Source organism: Scardinius erythrophthalmus, assembly GCF_964197995.2.
Source record: "Scardinius erythrophthalmus genome assembly, chromosome: 7".
Taxonomy (NCBI): Eukaryota; Metazoa; Chordata; class Actinopteri; order Cypriniformes; family Leuciscidae; genus Scardinius; species Scardinius erythrophthalmus.
The window spans coordinates 5017543-5032542 of NC_138227.1; the positions used below are offsets into that span (position 1 = coordinate 5017543).

Consider the following 15000-nt stretch of genomic DNA (forward strand, 5'->3'; position numbering starts at 1 on the left):
TCCTAAAGCTTAGTTCAGTATAAATTCACGGATAATCTGTTGTTTTGTCGTTAGTGAAAATCAATATTGACCTTGTATTTGAAAAAGGATCCTCATATAAGAAGCAATACTAAAATTCAGAGTCAATTCATTCGCATTCGGAGATCGACTATTTTTGTCTGACAAAATGCTTGCGGCCGGAAACACTAACTGATAAAGTGAGTCATACAAAATCTTTCTTTTTAGTAAACTCTGTGTACACAAACACTGTTCTCAATGCTGGAGTTCATGTGTAGAGCCTCTGGTGAGACTTCCAGCACAGTTTCATGTTGTGTCGAGCCTTCTTAGTGTTTTAAAAATAGTGATTTTTGATGCTATCATAGTCGTGCCCCATTCACAAGGCAATTTGACCTAAAATGAAAATACGGTCAATCTTAAAAGTGGCGTTTCCATCCTAATTATGCTTTTAAACGAAAGTTTGCCTCGGGTAGATTCACAAAAAGAGCCTAGGTTACATTTTGGCGAGAGTTACGCTTTAAGTATACATGTTGCTATTTACACTGAGGTACATTTGCTTTATAATAATCACATGCAGACTGAAATGCTTCTCAAATCTGATCTGTGTGTCCTTCTGTTGTGTGTTTGTGTAGATGTCAGCGGTCCACCGGTGAACATCACTGCTGTTTTGGGTCACACCGCTACATTCAGATGCCCCAATCAGAAGAGCGAGACTGTAACACGCTTGTACATACAGAAAGTTGTTGAAAACAGGGATGATATATTCATCAACGGTTTTGATTTATCCAGAAAGTTGGATGTTTTTCCCGAGTACCAGAACAGAACCAAAGTGAACCAAACAAACCTCAGCATGGAGATGACAGATGTCTCCATTTCTGACGAAGGATTGTACAAATGTGTTGTCTTTTACAACAGAGTGGAGCCTTTCTCAGAGATCTATCTCAAAGTCACAGGTATGGCACTAGATATACAGACCACAGGGTTGGGTTAAGCTCAGAACTGAAGAATCGGCTCAGCTTCAGTTTATGAGTGTGAATTTGAATCTGAATGGCAGACAGAGAAATTCACATGAATTCAACAACAACAGGATTTTCAAAACGACAAATCATGAATAATTACATCATTAATTTTGACAAATTATGCTTATCTTTTCTCGGATATGTACAATATATTTTATCTCAACTAATGGGATTCACCCTCTTTATTTAAACTAAATTAACAGCCATCAATGCAGCTTATTGTTTTTAATTTTTATTTAGTTAATTTTGCCACACAATTAAAGGGTGTGCATAAAAAAAAAGAAGAAAGTAAATTTATGGTGATTAATGTTTCCATATAATTGTATAAAAAATTATATTGACAAAACAAAGTGAGGAAATTAGAGCATTCTGGCTAATTAATAAATATAGTTGATTTCTGTAAATACTCCAAATGTTATAAATGAGAAGTTTAGATATGGGTGATTCATACTAAAACATAAAATGCATTATTAAAAACTATACTTTTGATTTTCTTTTACTTTCTTCCTTTTTTATGCACCCCTTATTCAAATGCACTTCAAATCTTGAGCCATTCTCAGTTCATTTCTGACTGATGCACATCCCTGATAAGCTCCTACACTGTGTGTAATGAATCTGTGGTTGGTCATTTGAATGCATGCGAATATGAGTGTGCATGTCTGTTTTAAGACCATCTCTGGTTTATTTGCGTATGTACATCTGTCTGTGCGCACTTGCGTTGGAAACTCACCGCTGCTGAGTAAGCGCTCATGGGAGGCTATTACTGACGTGGGTTTTGAGGAAATGAAACATTGTAGGGGGAACCTCTCCGGATTTCTAAAATGTCACTTATTCCACTGTTCTCTCCCTTTTTAAAGCCAAATACAGCGTTCCCACAATCGAGAAGGAGTGCAGTGAACGTAAGAACGGCGATGGCGCTGCTGGGAAAAGCTGCCAGCTGAGTTGCTCGTCGACGGGAGGTTACCCGCAAAGTGCCGTGAAGTGGGCGGAGCTTAACCCCAGTCTGATGAGTGTCGTTCACAACGAGAGCTCAGAAGATTCGATCTCCAAAACATGGACCATCAACCAAACCATCACGTACAACTGCGACCATCCAACCAATGTCAGCTGTGCCGTAGATGACGCTGTTTCCCCCACCATCACCATTTGTAAGTGAGCTGGATGTAAACTGCATTCGATTAAAGCTCAAAAAAAACATTTTTAAAAACCCAGCAAGCGATATCCATCATTTCACCATCTAGGTTAACTATAGACCCGGTTTAGTCCGGCTATGAGTAACACACTTCTAGACAAAATAACCTTGAGTTTGGTTACATGTCGCTTTTCCTAAAATAACTTGCGAGATGTTTGATATTCCATCATGTAAGCAAAGTCAAGCTGTTTGGTTTCATTTCTTCACTCATTTCATTTAGGGGTGGGAATCTCTAGGCACCTCACGATTCGATTACGATTCAGAGGGTAACGATTATCGATTATTAACGATTTTTTTTAATTATTTTTTTTACTTACTTGGTACTTTTAAAGCCAAGTATTTATGATGACCCATAACGAACTTACTTCCATCTTCCTATATTCATTTTATTAATAAAACAAATGGAAGTGATTTGAACATTGCAAAGAACCAACAGGAAAATAAATGTGTGCCTGTACTCGCAGCGTACTTATAGTAAATTAATACAAACTTCAGCATATTCTGAATCTCTAGCATTTAATAATAGACTTCTAACCAACATCCTCTTGTTATTTCCAGTGAGCAATATAATCCTTCAGACAAAAAAACATTTTGCTGTAGCAAATTCACAGTTTTCGTTCAAAAATATAGAATGATGTACCAGCAGCTCTCATATAATGCTTGTGAACTTACACATATTCTGAATAATTAGTAACATACAAAGCCGCTCTTATACACAACTAAATAATAAAGAGTTATGACTTGAAATGTTTGCTGTATACCACAATCAAAAACAGCTTATACAAAAAAAGTGAATGAACATCTGCAGAGAGCACAGTCAAAATGTAACTTTTTGTGACTGGCATTGCACATTGCAGGGCAGTATAACGTACGTATAACAGATCGGTTTACAGTATATTGATGTGAAAACTAAACAACACAGAAAGCAGCTCTCATACAAAAAATACTAAATAGGTAACAATGAAATTGCCAATTTTCCATACGTTAGCTTTTAACGAAGAGGGTGCCGTTCAAATTTGGTGCTCAGCCATCATGCGTCTGTTATGTGCGCGTCACAGACTGCACGCGCACTGCACATTTATGCCTTTTGCGTTCCGTCAATATTACATTATTTTAGAAAAAAAAAAAAAATTTTTTTTTTAGAGAATCTATTTTTTCACATTTGTGAATCGATTCAGAATCGTCCGCATCGCGATGCATCTAAGAATCGATTTTTTCTCCCACCCCTAATTTCATTTCTTTGTCTATTTGATGACTAGACTATTCTTGGGCAATGGTTTAGACGTCTATTAAATTTTCACTGACAGCTCAAATTTTGTCTTGGTTTAGTCTATTAAACGTCTTTTAAACGCAAAATTGCTTGCTGGGACTTTATTTTAAGGAGACGCACTTGCACGTTACTACATGTACGTACTATAGTATTAGTAATAACAGCAACTAACCCCAAATCAAACCCTAACCGTAACTATAGTAAGCACATGTAGGTAATTAATATTACTCAGTACTTATTTGAGTAAGTACAGTGTAAATACGTCAACCTTAAAATGAAGTGTAACCAAAAAGTCATAATCCAAGTCTTTTTAAGTTTTGTGTGACTGAATTTAGAAATTGTTGATCACTGAAAATCTTGTCTTCTAAGATGTAGTGGGGGCATTTAGCTCATGAATTAATTCGGTTATATTGCATAAGTAATGTGGAGTAAATAATGTCAGGATAATGTAAGCTTTTCCAGGGCTTTTCCATCTTTTAGATGGCATGGATGCCCAAATATGATCATCCTTATGCAAGGGAGAGTATCCTGAAATTTAAACGGCAGCGATATATTTATATCACATTTATTCTAATTACTTTATATACTATACCAATTTAAAAGATTATTTGGAAAATATTTACATTTTAAGGTTTACTAAAAACAAAAAATCCATTCTTTCCCTTATAGTACTGCACTGTTAGATGTATTATCTATTTATTTTTATCACATTTTTGTTTATTTAATCTAATTTATGTTTTTATTTATTTTGATTCAGTTGTTATTTATATGAATCACTTTTCATTTATTTCTTATTTATTTTAACCCATTTATCTATTTATTTTAATCTTTAACATTTTTTAGATATTATATTATTTATTTATTTATATGAATCACTTTTCATTTATTTCTTATTTATTTGATTTCTTATTTTAACCCATTTATCTATTTATTTTAATCTTTAACATTTTTTAGATATTATATTATTTATTTATATTAATCACTTTTCATTTATTTCTTATTTAATTTATTTCTTATTTATTTTAACCCATTTATCTATTTATTTTAATCTTTAACATTTTTTAGATATATTATTTATTTATATTAATCACTTTTCATTTATTTCTTATTTATTTTATTTCTTATTTTAACCCATTTATCTATTCATTTTAATTGTTAACATTTTTTAGATATTATATTATTTATTTATATGAATCACTTTTCATTTATTTCTTATTTATTTGATTTCTTATTTATTTTAACCCATTTATCTATTCATTTTAATCTTTTATATTTTTTAGATGTTATATTATTTATTCATATGAATCACTTTTCATTTATTCCTTATTTATTTGAACTAATTCATCTATTTATTTTAATCTTTTAAATTATTTATTTATTTATTTTTACACAGTTTTTCTCGGACCCCTCAGACCCTCTTGCGGCCCCCAGTTTGAAAACCCCAGTAACAAGTGCGTCACGAAAAATTCTTTAAGAGGGAAAAGTCAAAAGATCAAATGTCTTTTCTTGTCTTCTTTCAGGCGAAGCAGAATCTTTCTCACTTAAGGTGATCATAGCTATTGTGATTGTCCTGCTGTTACTTCTTGCCTTTGCTCTCCTCATGGTGATGAAGCTCTGCAGTCGAAGAGGTCAACAAGGTACACAAGAACACACACACACTCAGTTATTAAGAAACACTAAACTACATTAGCTATTAGACTTCAAATCTTCATCTGAACATGTTTATCATTTCTCTCTTCCACAGCTGATCAGCCTGACCCTGAAAATGCTGTTCCATTAGCGTAGGTATCTTCTCATTATGTTCTCTTATGTCCTCGCTGGTTTTAATGATGCAATTACAATGAAAATGTTCTGGAGCTCACAAAAGCACCGTAGAAATTATACATACCAGGGTTACTATAGTTAACTAAAACTAAAAACATAACATTTTTTGGGTAACTCTTCATTTTACAGCGTAACATATGTTCGTACCATAGTAATAACAGTCAATTATGCATAATTACATGAAACTAACCCTCAACCAAAACCCTAATACTACCCTAACCCTATAGTAAGTACATGTTGTTACTTATTATTACTCAGTACTTAAATATATAATTACACTGTAACAACGACACCTTAAAATAAAGTGTAAGCTAATTTTGTTACTTTAAATAAAATAAATGTTAACTAAAATTTAATATGAAAAACTTCAACTTATTTTTATTTCAGCTAGTTGCTAAAGGCAATATTTCTCATTTTCATTTTGTAGAACTTATGGAAGCTTGTTTCCGCCACTAAATAAAAATAAAAAAGGTAATTGCAACTTTTTATCTCACAATTCTGATGAGTTTATATCTCGTCATTCTGACTTTTTTTCTCGCAATTGCGAGTTTATATCTCACAATTGTGACTTTAGAACTCTCAATTGCGTATTATAAAATCAGAATTGCGAGATGTTAACTCGTAATTGCGCTAAAAAAGTCAGGATTGCGAAATTTAAATTCTTAATTGTGAGAAAAAGTCAGAATTACGAAATTTAAACTCGTAATTGCGAGAAAAAAAGTCAGAATTGCGGAATTTAAACTCGTAATTGCGAGAGAAAAAGTGAAATTCAAAATTGTGAAAAAAATAAAAAAAAAAAGCGAAATTGTGATAAAATGCGAAATTGCTTCCATAAGAACTTGATGGACTAAAATAATTAATTTAAAAACTAAATAAAAACATAAAATTATAAAATCACAACAAAATTACTAAAACTTTCACTACAATAAAAAAATATAAATTAAAAATATGAAGAAAAAATATACTAGTATCTAAATAACAATTATATAACTATATTCCATGTCTTATGCAGTCATTTGATAAGTCATTGACTGAAAATCTTGACCTTGTTTTTGCATGGAAAATGAATTCAAAGTAATTCAAATAAAATTATTTCCAGTTGATGATTTTTGTTTTTGGTGAACTGTTGCTTTCAGACACAAGTGATGTCATGTTCCGTTGACGCCAAGAATAACCAATGGAATTCCTGTATTTCTAACTAGCGACTGCCATTCACAGCTCAAGCGCGTCTGAGACGTGAGGACTAAACATTAAGGAGACGTCACAAGATTTTCCGCCATTGTGGAAGCGCTTCAACTCCCAGACGGACCAAGGGCAGATTGTCCAGCTCAACGTTGCGTCTTTAAAGTGGTCAGCGGGTCCTGACAAACGTCCTGGCACATTTGAACAAGCTTTTGAGAGTTCCCCTTCCTTTACCCAGTCGTTCATTTGGAAAAGCACATCATTTCCTCGGCATCCTGAAGCAGCAGTGGGTTTGTTTTTAACACAGCCAGAGACGAGTGATTCATAACGGTGCTTATTAAAAAAATTCTAACTTTTACAGGAAAGTTTAATGGCTAAAAATTGCGCTGTATTCTCCATAATGTCCTGTATCAACATCTCATAGTATTTCAAACTGTGCCACTTTATTCCAGGGAAAGGGAATTGTAAAGTTCAGACTTTGAAGGCTGAACTGAAGTAAATAGTCTGATTTAGGCCAGTTGTATGGTTGACAGTTGTTTATGTTCATTTAAGAATATGTTATTGAAATGGTCTTAACACTGTTCATTCTCAAGGGACATTTCATTTGCTTTTAGAAGCTGATTCATTGAAGCTTTATTTTTTTAAAGCCAGTTCTCAAGAGACGAGCTCACTAAACATAATTCATGCAATCATATACTGCAACTGTTACTCGATTTGCTGGCCGTTTACTGTCGCATTACAGTAATATATCTGTTCATGTGTCTGGTACTGACTTTTATTCTTTTCTGCACCACCTCACTGACACTTACTGACATTTATGCAGCGTTCAGAAATACTTGTTATGGTAAAACTGTTCTCAGGGTGAGAGTATTTAAATTTTCTATTAAAATGAAATCTGTTTCTTATGGAAATGTCATATGCACTTTGCTTTCTGACTGCTTGAAATGACCCTTTTTACTGTTTACGCTGTAATTTATAATTAAATTATTCTGTTTCTTAAAAAAGATGAAATAAAAAAATCACTTGTTTGTTTATTTTCCCTGACTCATTACTTTTCATTATTCATTATTTCACTATTAGCATTTCTGTTTTAACATTTAATCCTTAAAACATACTAATATGTATTTTCATGCTACTAATTTTCTTAAGTATAATTAAATACTAGGCAATATTGGAATAACTATCTAATGAATAAGTACTATAATCTAATAAATAAGAACTAGAAGATATTGAATAAGTACTAGTATTAAAAAGGTAATAATAAGCACTAGTCGATAATGAATAGGTATACCTAATGGAATAGATACTAGTAACTAAAAAATAAGCACTAGTAGCCTAGATTCTAGTTCGTTTTAAGTATTAAATGTTGAAACAGCTTGCCATAATCCTTAATCGCAAAGATTTAGATATAAAAAGACGATGCACTCATATGAGAAAAACTACAACGAACAAAATGGCCGAATAAGTCCCGCCTTCTAAATATAAGAGCCAATCGCTGATAGGTAAAGTCATTGCATCACTTCAGCTTCCGATAGAAGCTCCGGTTGCGCGCGGTTATGACTGCACATGCGCACTGGCCTGTCGAGCTTTAAAAAAAAACAGCTCTGTCATGATTTGAGGATTTAGAAACAAAATGTATGAGACCGGTCTCTAGAAATGTTATCTGTCAGTCGTATTGAACAGGAATAGCTTACGTTCAGGTGTGTGTGTTGTTAGTTTTACCATTCAGGTTTAATTAACAGCACAATTTCATCAGTATTTAGTTGAGTTGACGATAGTTGGCCCGTTCTTGAGTCCCAGAACATTTCCACGTGTTTCCATGTAAGTAAAAAACTTAACAAGACATTGTATTTGAAGACTGTATTAACTAGCTATTTTGCTAACTCCACAATTGCATTTAGGCTGTGTTGTAAGGGCGGTTTTCAGTATGCTTGGTCATAATTTAGGAGTGAATAACTTTAATAATTTATATTTGTTACTACTAAGATAAGTTACATCCTAATTAGTAGATTGTTTGGTTGTTATATGGTATTGAATGTCTTATGCAGAGGTGCCCAAGCTTTTTACTACCGAGGGCCAAAAATCAAACTTGATTTAAGACCACAGGGCAAAATTAATTTCCTATTATATGAAAATGAAAGGTTTTTTTTAAAGAGCAGAGCACCTCTTATGCTTGTTTTCCATGTTCATCTTTCTTTAGTGTGTAATGTTGCTGTTTGAGTTCTTCTCTATATCAGTGTTTCTGAACTCCTGAAACGCCTCCATTGTAGTCCTGAGTTTCTTCCGGGAACGAACACGTCACAATATTCCTCATTATAATAATTAATACGCAGAATAAAGGGGCGGGGCCTGGTTGAGTTAGTTAGTAGTGTGTAATGCCGCGTTCCAGGCAACCTGTAACCCGTGTTTTTCCAACCTTATACCCTTGAAAGTGCACTGGAACGGCAGTAAAACCCGTAATTTCCCACTCGTGAACTCCTGGAACGCGGCATTAAACTGGTGGTTATGGTAAGAGCGGGACATTTCCCAAACACACTCGAAGCACTCGACCAATCACAACACACTGATCCAGCCGACCAATCAGAGCACAGTGTGCTTTTCAGAAGGAGGGGCTTCATAGAGACAGGAACTAAAAAGAGCGTTACTGACAGACTGGGAAGAGAGGAGCCGCAACAATGGAGAATATGAGGAAAATAATGTTTACATTTTTAAACTTACATTTTTATGCATGAAAACCTGTTCTAGTAGAGCCCAAAAACAAAATCAAGACTTTGAAAAAGGCATAATGTGGCCTCTTTAATGAAATTCACTGTTAAAACATCAAGTTAAAACAAAACGAAACATTAGAAATGAAGATATGCTTCAATGGCATGTTTTTCCCCCTGGTTTTTTTCCACTTCTGAAAGTGGATGTGTTAGGCCAAATCAAAGGTCATCACGGGCCAGTTTGGGCATCTCTGCTCTGATAGATACAGCCAAGTCCCGCAAATGTGTTCAAATGCCACTTCAAGTTGACTTTAAGTAGTATTTACTAACGTTGAAGCATATAAGTTATGCATCTGAAGCTGAGACAACCATCTCCACAACTGCTAAGTGTCTTAAAATGATACTTTATTACTTTTTATAATAAAAAAATTACCTCAAAATGATTTTTTAAAATAGGATTCAAGAGAAATCTAATAGTTTTGATGTCTGTTCTCCAGTAACAGCTTCATCTGTAGTGCTTCAAATGACCAGTAGGGGGCAGCATCATATTAGAAATCAGCTGATGTGACTAAGCACATTTTAATCCACAATAATTAGTATTTATTCTAATGATTAACCCAACTATTTGGGGTTATGGGCCATGTGGTCATATAAAATCCCAATATTGATAATGTATAGGCTAGCCTATATAAATGTTAAGTTTTCACATCTCTTTTGCACAAGCATTTTGAGACTAACTACCTCTGAAAGAGCTATAAAACCTTACAACAATGTGTCTTGCAAGAAACCCTGAGCCGGGCCGGGTCGGGTGTAGTGACCCCGAGGGGGGAAGTTGGACTGGAGGATAAATTTGTGTCCAAATTCTGGGTGGAGGAATTTTAAAGTGATCTAAAAACGAGTCAAGCCTCTAATTCTGCGGAGAAAGATTTACTACCTAATGCCCAAAACAATCCTTTAATTCCTGGCCACATAATAGAGATTTACAAGGGTCACAAGGCGTCTGAAGAGACAGAGACTGAACTTAATGTCTATAAAACGAAAGAAAATATGCACACAGACTCTGACATTGATTTTCAAAGTTTTAATTTTTCATTTGATACAAAAGCATTCTTAAATAAATTCATTTTTGTTCAGTTTCTTAGTTTTTACAAAGATAAATTAGCATTTCATAACACAAAAATAACAACTACAAACAGTTTATGTACAAATCGATCCAGAAGTCCTTCATGAAGTCCAGGACTGTACCACCTGCATGTGAGTTTATGAGGCACTTTCATAATGTTTGTGTAAAAATAGAGTTTATCATCATCATCATCATCATCATCGGTCAATACATTCATCGACCCTACGGGGAGTCCCGTACGGCACGGTCAGTGATTGTCTTGTGTCATATTCAGAGTGAATGTGTGTCTGACAGCGCAAAAAAACAAGTCCCATCATAGCTTTGTCATATCAAAAATAACTAAATATTGAAGGCAGACTGTAGAAATCTCTGAGCAATAATTTATAAAGCGTTCACGTTTTGTTGCAATAAGAGTTTCTGACCTGTAAAAAACGCAACTCTGAAACTTATTTGATCATTGTGACGTTGTGCAAGATGTGAAATGTCATTTAAAACAGCAAAATGGCAACAGTTTAAGTTAGTAAGCAACCTTTGCACATACTTCTGTCGGACATGCCATTGCACACTGACTTTCTGCTTCAGTGTTTCGCAACTAAACCGCATTTCCAACACAACTTGAAAGCATGCCGCAAAAAAAAATGTTCTAACTCAGTTTTTTGTCTTAAATCATGTTACTTGAGTACCAAAATGACTGAAAAATGTATCAAAATTAAGTGAGTTTATGGTTAAAACAAGATTTTTTTTTAACCTTTTTTAATTAAGTAGATTTTTCACTGTAAAAAATTATTTGATCAATAAGTTAAGACAATATATGTTTTTACATTGACAAAAGAAAAAAAATCTGCCATTGGGGTCAAAAATATATATTTTTTCCTCTTTAAATTAAGTTGATTTTTCGGACCCCTTCACTGTTAAAAAAATTAAGTTAAAACAACACATGTTTTTACATTGCTTTAACATCAAAATAAGTTAAGCGATTTTTAACTTATAAGTGAAACAAGATTCAACTCGTTTTTTTTTTTTTTTTAAAGTCAGTTTGATGTAGCTTAAGTTAAAATGACTTAAAAATCCAAGTTGAATGTACTTAAAAAATTTAAGTCAGCAAGTTTTTTTTTTCTTTTTTTTACATTGTTGGCAGATATTTGTTCTTGTTTTTAGGGATGCACCGATATGAAAATTTTGGCCGATACCCATAACCGATAATTCTTTACATTTGAAAGCCGATAACCGATATATTGGCCGATAAATCTAAATCCAAATTTTTATGTAATTTCTGAGAGCCTGATTACAAAAACAAAAGCCTCACCATTAAAAACCACGTCCCAAACACACAATCATAATGATGTTCTAGCCTATTATAAATAGCCTATATGATAGCACATGTTGCACTTTACTGTATTTTTTTCTTTTTTTATGATTACGATCATATTTTAAGCAATTTAAAACCATCATGTTGAACAGTGCGCATCTGAAGCGTCTCAGCTGAAGGAAATAATACATTATTTATCGGCTTTAAAGGAACACTCCACCGTTTTTTGAAATAGGGCTTATTCATTTTCTTTCCTACATTTAGATAGGTGGGCAAATGCATTTTTGTCTCAGTGCATGCATTGTTTTAGTTTGACAGGGTCGGCGCTAGCTTAGCTTAGCACAATGAATGGAATCCTTTGTTGCCAGCTAGCATGTCCTGAGTAAAAGTGATATAAAAAATAAAAAAAAACACCTAATTACTTCTTGTGGCCTGCGTATTCACAACAAGTACAAATAGTGATGCAGATTAACACTAGGCGATTTCCTAGGCAGATATTGACTTATATATTAAGGACTATATTCGGGGGAAGCACAGGCGAAGCACTGCTACTTGGGCGTGATATCTCTGCGCCCAAGTAGCAGTGCTTCGCCTGTGCTTCCCCCTAATATAGTCCCAAGTCAATATCTGCCTAGGAAATCGCCTAGTGTTAATCTGCATCACTATTTGTACTTGTTGTGAATACACAGGCCACAAGAAGTAATTAGGTGGGGTTTTTTATTTTTTATATCACTTTTACTCAGGACATGCTAGCTGGCAACAAAGGATTCCATTCATTGTGCTAAGCTAAGCTAGCGCCGACCCTGTCAAACTAAAACAATGCATGCACTGAGACAAAAATGCATTTGCCCACCTATCTAAATGTAGGAAAGAAGGTGAATAAGCCCTATTTCAAAAAACGGTGGAGTGTTCCTTTAATATATCGGCCAAATTTTCTTATCGGACCAATAACGATAACATAAAAAATTAACATATATCGGCCGATATATCGTGCATCCCTACTTGTTTAAAGCATAAATAAAAACACATTTTTCAGAAAACAAGTCCTTTTCCTACTCCTCCTCAAGTAAATGTAACTTGATTTCAGAATTTTTAGATATTTGTGCTGGAAAACAAGACAAAAGTACTGAGGAAGAACATCATTTTTTGGTGTGTGCAGCAGTAACAGGTTTCATAAGCGTTCAGTCACAGGAGAAATGAACCAGGTAGCGAGGTAAACGGCACAGAGGAGCAAAATAAAACTACATTTCCCAGAATCCAGCACCAGGTCGGGTCGAGTAGAGTAGCTCGTCCGCACAAAACGAAGGCACTTCAGTGAGAGTTTGACGTTAGGCAGGCGTAGTGCATATTTACACGGGGAAATCAAACTGCACCGTCCAGTGTAAGATCATCTTAAGAACATTTTGCGTAAAGTGAACGAACGATAGTGCTACATGACGAGAGGAACCGCGAGTGCGGGTCACACCACGGTCTCGTTGCCTTTGCCCGGTTTGACCCAGCCGTTGGCGGTCCGTTTGACGCGATTGTTTCTCCCGGTGTGAACGAGTCGGTGGGAACATCGCTGCCACGTGTGAAGGGTTTTAGCGGACCAGACCCACATTCCCGATGTGATTCCCACCAGAAGAGACATAAAGATCCGCAGCATCTCCGCCGCCATGTACGAATCCCGCGCTGACTGACGAAAGTCAGTCCAATTTGAAATTTCGTAGAAGTAGCATGCAATTACGCAAGTTGCTGGCACCGTGTATAGCACCGAAAACACACCGATTTTAACCATCAGCCTCTCCAGCTTGTCCGTCTTAGTCCCGTCTTTTTGTAAATTCGAACGGATCTTAAAAAGCGCAACCAGTCCGGCTGCGATGAACAGAGTCCCGATGACTAGATACGTGAAAAGTGGCGCAACTACGAATCCGGTGAGCGCATCAAGGTTCTGGTTTCCAACGTAGCACATCCCGGAGAGGTCGTCGGCGTCCACGAGTCGCATGATGAGGATCACGATGGTTTTAACGGCGGGAATGGCCCAAGCCGCGATGTGGAAGTACGAGCTGTGCATTTCGATAGCCTCGTGACCCCACTTCAACCCGGCCGCTAGGAACCACGTTAGCGTCAGGATCACCCACCAGATCGAGCTCGCCATCCCGAAGAAATACGTGAGGAGGAAAACGATGGCGCATCCGGTGTTCTTCAACCCCTCTTGGACCAGAACGGGAACGGCCGCTTCTTCCATGTCGCACGAGATCCGCTCGCGTCCGACGGTTAGCCGCACGATGAACGCCACGCTGTAAATGTTGCAGCACATGCTAAGGAAAATAATCGGTCGCTCCGGGTAGGAGAACCGGGACGAGTCGACTAAGAACGTGAGCACGGTGAACGTAGTGGAAATGAAGCACAGAACCGCCCAAACCGCCATCCAAACATCAGTGAAAACTTTAGCTTGCCGTCGGTACAATCCCGCGTCGTATCCACACTGTAGCAAACAGCTCCCGCTACGCTTCACCCAAGCGTACTGCTCAACGCCGGCTCCCAGCGCCACACACTCCTCCTCCTGTGGCGCGAACGGTCGGACCGCGTGAAACGGCGGATCCTCGTCTCCCGGCCCCTCCATGCACATGTGGTTCTGGTCGTTCGTAGGCGGGAAAAGACTGCAGTTCAGCAGCTCCGGCCACACGAAGCCGAACTCCTGCAGGACCGGGAGACACTTCCGCTTTACGGACAAGCACATGCTTCCGCACGGGCCGATCGGGATGGGAACCTTCTCCGTGCACATGGGAACGTAGACGGAGCACAAGAAGAACTGCAGGGAAGACAAGAAGAAAAAGAATTAGAATCTTGGGAAATCAGGAATGCATTGGTAACACTTTACAATAGGGTTCATTTGTTAACGTTAGCTAATCTGTTAACTAGCATGAGCTATACATTTGTTACAAATAAAATAAAACTGATCAAGAGACATAAAACACTGGAAAGATAAACATAGCATAAAAACAGTAAAAAGAAGAGAAACTCACACTCTTGCATGTCTAAGATGCATGTGTTTCTGGTGAGGAATTAATTTTGTGTGTGTGTGTGTGAGTTGGTCAAATTACATGCACTTCAAGAAATCAGCAATTGTGCATTACAGAAGAACTGGGAGACAGAACAGCCGGGAATCAGAATCTTGGGAAATTAGGAATCAACCCGAACTTTATTTATAAAGCACTTTAAAAACAACCGAAGTGGCCAAAGTGCTGTACAGAGAAAAATAGATGAACAAAAAAACATAAAAAAGCATATAAATACAGACACAACTAATCGAGAGACATAAAACGTAGGAAAAATAAACATACCATAAAAAAATGCATTTTCTAGTATTGCACATTTTCAGAGACACTCACACGCT

General features: G+C 36.2%; 3 protein-coding genes across 10 annotated transcripts in view; 2 read left to right on the plus strand and 1 right to left on the minus strand.

The window, feature by feature from the left end:
• The window catches only part of LOC308693334 (T-lymphocyte activation antigen CD80-like), a 14356-nt gene extending 6830 nt beyond the window's left edge, over positions 1–7526 (plus strand). For 2 of the 8 annotated variants that reach the window (XM_081370172.1, XM_081370173.1), the window contains 5 exons: positions 630–950; positions 1874–2164; positions 4999–5115; positions 5223–5259; positions 6505–7521. In XM_081370172.1, the coding sequence (XP_081226298.1) occupies positions 630–950; positions 1874–2164; positions 4999–5115; positions 5223–5259; positions 6505–6535 (797 nt within the window). In that variant the 3' untranslated portion in view covers positions 6536–7521. Of the gene's footprint in view, positions 1–629; positions 951–1873; positions 2165–4998; positions 5141–5222; positions 5260–6438 lie in introns of all 8 variants that reach the window. The other 6 variants (XM_081370178.1, XM_081370179.1, XM_081370174.1 and 3 more) reach the window with 5 other exon arrangements.
• Positions 7527–8067: 541 nt separating this feature from the next.
• Positions 8068–15000, plus strand: part of dync2h1 (dynein cytoplasmic 2 heavy chain 1) — a 209961-nt gene continuing 203028 nt past the window's right edge. The window contains exon 1 of the mRNA XM_081371030.1: positions 8068–8305. The gene's annotated coding sequence lies outside the window, so the exon portion shown is untranslated. The remainder of the gene's footprint in view (positions 8306–15000) is intronic.
• Positions 12195–15000, minus strand: part of fzd4 (frizzled class receptor 4) — a 6925-nt gene continuing 4119 nt past the window's right edge. Inside the window, exon 2 of the mRNA XM_081370628.1 lies at positions 12195–14415. Coding sequence (XP_081226754.1) covers positions 13081–14415 — 1335 coding nt within the window. The 3' untranslated portion in view covers positions 12195–13080. The remainder of the gene's footprint in view (positions 14416–15000) is intronic.